Source organism: Rosa rugosa, chromosome 1 (genome assembly GCF_958449725.1).
Source record: "Rosa rugosa chromosome 1, drRosRugo1.1, whole genome shotgun sequence".
NCBI lineage: Eukaryota > Viridiplantae > Streptophyta > Magnoliopsida > Rosales > Rosaceae > Rosa > Rosa rugosa.
Genome location: NC_084820.1, coordinates 6,556,667 through 6,562,436, shown reverse-complemented (window position 1 = coordinate 6,562,436; position 5,770 = coordinate 6,556,667). Strand labels below are relative to the sequence as shown.

Sequence of the window (5,770 nt, the reverse complement as noted above, 5' to 3'; positions counted from 1 at the left end):
TAATTTAATTAGTTCGTGTTGGATGGTGTGACAATTAAGATAGAGATCGATTACAGATTTAAGAAATGCCATGTTCTTGTAATGAGTCTACTAATTATGTTTAGTTTCATATTATATACACTGCTAATAAGTTCATGAAGACTGGTGTTTAACTTTCTTGACCCAAAGGTATCTACAAAAGAGAGAAGCCAAACACGAGTGGTGCATTGAGATTCCTGGTAAACTTATATTATATTATTCATACATATAAACAATCTGCATGCTAAATTAAATTAATACACTATCTACTAAGTACTAACTTAATATAATTCTAAATGAACATTTCGATAAATTCTTCTAGCTCTCTACAATACATGCTTGGTAGGATTAAATTTATTCTTTAATCTGAAAAATTCTTTGCCCAGGGGAAAGTATTCTCTTGGGATCGAATAGTGCTTTCCTCTTCTGGAAGGTTTTCCATTTGGAGCCAAAATGATTCATCCAACCTTGCTGTGTTTTGTGGTCGGGAAGATACTGCTTAACAGCAATACCAGCTCTAACACAAAACCCTAATATCTCTTTATTTTGCTCATCAAATGCCGGAAATTCATCAAACCCAGTTGCATGCAAAAATCCTACGGTGTAAAACACATCTTCTTCGGGTACAACGGCCGACATCCTCTCATTCCACCTGCATTTCAATTAAAATCAAAAGATTAATTATTTTATTCAAATAAGTCAATTTTACCAATTACTACCTAGATCATCAATGTCAGTAAATGTAGTTCAAAATGTTTTAGTTTAATTATTATTGTTAATGGTGAAAAAGACAAAAAATCCTACTTGCTCCTGTTCATGGGGTAAACTAGGACAGGTCCGGTGGTAATATTTCTCTTCAGAACAATGTCCTTGAACACACCAAGATCAAAGTCCGTGATGCGACTTTTTGGAATAAAGAGATTAAGCCACGGATGAGGGACATCCCATAGTCCTTCTGACTGAAGCTTTAGCTCTCCGCTTCGAACTCTATTCAGAAATTCGACATACGACGCATCATTTTCAAACTTAAATCCAGGAAGATAGTTCAATCCTTTCAATAGATTTTGGAGCTCCTGCAAAAGAAAAAATTGTTTTAATTATTAGATCCATTTTGTCCTTTTTTATTTGTTCAGTAATTACTATAACGGTACAATATATGTTTTACCTTATCCGCAGTGGTTTCAGTGTGATGGTCATAATATTTGACCACTTCGAGGCAGTATATGATGCCATGTTTGTTTACTTGGGAAATAATTCTGTTGTGAGAGGATTGAGGGAAAAATGAGGAAGCCCTCCAATTATCCGGAGGACCCTGGTTAATTAGTATTGAGCCTTCCAAATAATCAAGGGCATTGCTTTGTTGTCGCCCATTGATTGAGATTAAACGTTCTTGGTCTCTGGAAAACGCAGAGAAGTCACTGTAAAGCATTCGCACCCACTTGACCTACAAGACCAAAATATATTCACCAAATTTAGTGGAAAGTGACATATAACAAAAACTTTAATCAATCATGTAGTTTATGTTAGGACAAACTCCCTTAAGTTTAAAGGACCAAATTAAAAATGGGTCGACGTTAATGGGGTCCGACCCAAGAAAAGAAGAAAAGTCGGGCAAGAAAGGAAAAGGAGAAGAGTCCTTGTGTGATGGCTGTGATGTTCACGTTTAAGTGACATAGATTAGGTCATTTTTAAACTAAAAAAACAAAAGTTAAAAAAGATCCAGTTACTTTTATATTGAGTTTGTGACTTTGAACATAACAAACTTGTCACGGCATTAGTTTATTTAATTAACTATATTTAACTGTTTACGTATGAACAATTAATATAATCACAAAGACAAAGGTCCAAGTCAATTTATCTATGCCTAGTCCTAATGCCTGCGCAGAATATTTATATATGTAGTCATACATATAAATATCCGTACCCTTTTTGGTGCTGGCTCTAGTGCAATTCTGGCTCTGGTTATAACCCCAAACTGACCTAGTCCTCCAAGAACCCCATAGAAAAGCTCTGCGTTGTTGTTTGGGGAGCAAGTCACAAAATCCCCTTCTCCTGAAAGAAACACAAAACCCTAGTTAATAACAAACCCAAAAAACAGAGTGCATGCAAAAATAATTGGAAACCAGTGCTGGGAATATAAACTATTCCAGCCAACATAATCAATTAGGATGATAATAACAACCCACTTGTTAATTAATCACAATTTATTATTGATTAATTAACAATTTTGGAGGGACTAGTTCGTACTGGGGTTATGATCATGATCAGCTGGTATGAATCAATAATCCTAAGATTTCCCCCTAACGTGTGGGACCCAGTGGAACCAGCTTCAAACAAAAACTAGTAAATGCGTTGGAAAACAATTGGTTTTGATTATTTATGCTCGTCAACAACTATTTTGTATCTTTACAAACAAGCTTGTCATCACACCAGATCAGCCAAAATAATATTTCAGAGAGTATTCTAATGTGCACAATGATTAGTACTAATCGAAATTAACACAGAGCTAGAGCTAGATCATACCAGTGACAACATCCATTTCGTAGACATTGCTGATCTGAGGGCCGAACCGAAACGTCTGTCCGCCGATTCCGGCGTTCGACAGCGTCCCTCCGACGGTCAAGTAAAGGTAGTCAGTCCACGTCACCGGTGAAAGTCCATGTTCTAATGTGGCATGCAGAACATCGACCCAGAGCTGCTCGCCTCCGACGTCCGCGTAGTAAAGCGTCACGTCGTCTTTGTTGGTGGTTGAAACTACTTCGATTCCGGAGGAGCCGTGTTGTGGTCGGTGGTTTCGCAGGGACGACATTTCGACCACGACCCCATTGCGAGCCATGGCCTGTCCCCTTATCGAGTGGCCCTGGCCTTTCGCGGCCACGCCAAACGGCACGGAAACATTGTTGGCGAACTTGATGAGGGACGAAATGTCGTTTATGGAAGAAGGGTAGAGAACGGCGGCTGGGTTTTCGCTGTGGATGTGGCCGTAATCAGTGGAAGCTAATCTAATGGCTTCGGGGTCGTCGCGGAGGCGGTATCCAATGGTGGGGATCAGGCGGCTCATGATGAATAAGGCTATGAAGTATGTTGGGAAAGAAGAAGAATTATTGGCCATTGAAAATGAGAAAGTAAGGCAGAGAAGGAATGGGTAGGTAGGTAGGAGATAAAAGGATGAAGAGAGGTATATATAGGGAAATAAAGCTGCATGAGAACGAGGGTAAAAATCTTGTATTGGCAGAGAACGAAATCTTTGGCGTTTAAAAATGTGTATGGCATTGTGTGGGGAACGACGTCGTAAGCTCAACACGTATTGGTTTTCCAAGATACGCGAAGGACAGGCCTTGGATTCATTCATTCATCATTCTTTCTTTTCTTTCCCTTCTCTCTTTTTCTTTCTGATGCAAACGTCATGAACTACTCGTGCAATCTTTGTAAATTTGTATGCGTTTTTGAATCAAAAACCATGTGATCGTCACGAAGATTCTCAGAAATCCACAGAATGGTTACCCCAGCTAGCTTAGCTCCATTCAATCTAAGCGGGCCATTTTGGAGGGGTCGGATTAATTTGAGCCGTTTGATTGCAATTCTCTATGTCAATGATACGTCAAGTTGGGTCAATCTATATTTTGTGTCTAAATTCTTATTCAAAGGTCTTTATTTTCTAATTGTTTAAAGGATGGATGGAGGATATGCATGGTCACAAATTTGGTAATCATGAAAAGGATCTTAAAGATTCGTTTGGATTTTGAGGTTCATGGAATGAATTTTGTACAACAAAAAATGTGGGAGACAGGAATCAGAGATTTTTCTTCAATCAGAGATTTGTTGTGTGAATCTACAACTACAACACATGGGTTAAAGTCACTGGGGATATAATTACAAGCTCGTTGTTTTTCCATATGTCACTTCGAATTGCCATTTTGTTTCAATTGCGTAAGTACATGTTCTCAGCAAATAAGAGGATAAAGTGGAAAGCAAATTCAGAACAATTCTACTCTTTACAGGATATAGATTCAGTTTACCAACCATGCATTATGACCTTCAGTGTACATACTCATAATCACTCAAGCACCTAAGATTTGGTTCACATTCTAAGTAACAGAGTCAAACATATTCTGCGTCAGTTAGAAAATACAAGCAAATACCTCTCTTAATTTGAGACATTTCATTGATATTTTGAAATTTTCAATACCTTTTAAAAAGAAAAAAAAAATAATGAGGATAGTTTTAGAATAGGTGAATCAAGAATTTGGTTGAGTGATTAAGAATCAGGTCGAATCTACTATTCTCGACGGAAATCCATTAGATGGCCACATAGGTGAATCAAAAGAGTTGGTAGTTTTAGAATAGTTTCTAAGTACTCCAAGTTGTGTTTACACAATAGAGTATTTAGTGTGCAGGCTGATCCCATATATTAGTATTTATTCTTGGTAAACTGTTAGAAGAATAGTCTCAAAAAGACTAATATCAAAGGTTGTGACATTTCGACTAGCAAAACGAGATAATATGTGTGGGTTTCACCCTCTCGTCTTAAACTCCTCCAAAAAAAAAAAAAAAAAAAAAAAACCTCGTCTTAGAAAAAAAAGAAATGGACCCACAAAATATTTACCTCTACATGTTTACGAGTAAGCTTAAGAGTTCACAAATGGAACATCAGTGTCTAATAAACAACTTTTGAGTACTTTGCATGCATTTATAAAAATATAGCAAGAAAACAACATCATGCCATGCACACGCGAGAATCTGTCAGTATTAATTCTGGTGGAATTTTGGCGCTGCCTGTTTAGTTGTTTCATGGCGTACAAGTTTATCATATTGATGCTTCATTGCAACAGAAAACACACGTATTATTTAGAAGAGAAAGAACCGTCTAGTAGTGATTTATTAATTATGTACTATTTTGTACTTATAGGATTGCTTTTTAGTCAGGTTGTACTTATAGCCAGAGATATTTCCAGGTCCTAAGCAAAGGTCGATTATAATTAACAAATATGTATGCCCCCATTAATCAACAGACAAATCTTTGACCTAAAGATCTCCCAAGTACAAAAATATATTCTATGTTAGCATATAATTCACCAAGAAGAAATTGTATGTACTGTTATATTATCCTATTATTAAGAAATTGTACGTACTATAATATACCCTATTAAGAATGTAATCTTGACCCATGCATGTGCACCATGCTTAATTTGATTCTTAACCTAAAATGATCCCTAATGAAGCTACATGCATAATGTTATTAATCAAATCACCACTAAATAGAAAATATATAGTAGATACTATGGTTTATTAGTTGATATATAGTGTGTGTATAAGTTGATAGGTTGTCAAGTTAATTAGCTTACTGTAGATTTTCATGAAATCATGAAAACAACTATATAAGCTGTCATAAACCCTTGCTCATGCCCAAACAATGATAGAAGACCTAAATACCTAACAAAAAGGGATGGGAAAAAATGGCAGAAAAGGTTGGTTGTATTATTTGAGTTTGTATTCTTTTTTATTTGGAGCCTAGATCAGCCTAATTAAAATACATTATTGCAGAAGTATATATTTACTAAACCCTAGCTAGAAGGCAAACGCACACTATTTAAATCTAATATTGGTGACTTTGGAAACAATCTTAATCATTGCAGAAGTATAAAACAAATGGAAGCAGGTGAATACATATAGATCGAGTACTTTAGTGTCTACATGTATACATAGGTGAAACTTGAAAACTTTTCTCCTTTCAGATCGATAAACACGTCCA

At 36.4% G+C, this 5,770-nt stretch overlaps 1 protein-coding gene across 1 annotated transcript; it reads right to left on the bottom strand.

The window, feature by feature from the left end:
* Positions 1 to 219: 219 nt before the first annotated feature.
* On the bottom strand, positions 220 to 3,319 carry LOC133727080 (cytokinin dehydrogenase 3-like). The gene is made up of 5 exons (XM_062154708.1): positions 2,542 to 3,319; positions 1,943 to 2,070; positions 1,184 to 1,462; positions 823 to 1,091; positions 220 to 670 (listed from the first exon to the last, which is right to left on the bottom strand). Exons 1-5 carry the CDS (start codon positions 3,128 to 3,130, stop codon positions 373 to 375), a joined length of 1,563 nt encoding a protein of 520 aa, XP_062010692.1. The 5' UTR covers positions 3,131 to 3,319; the 3' UTR covers positions 220 to 372.
* Between the last annotated feature and the right edge of the window lie 2,451 nt (positions 3,320 to 5,770).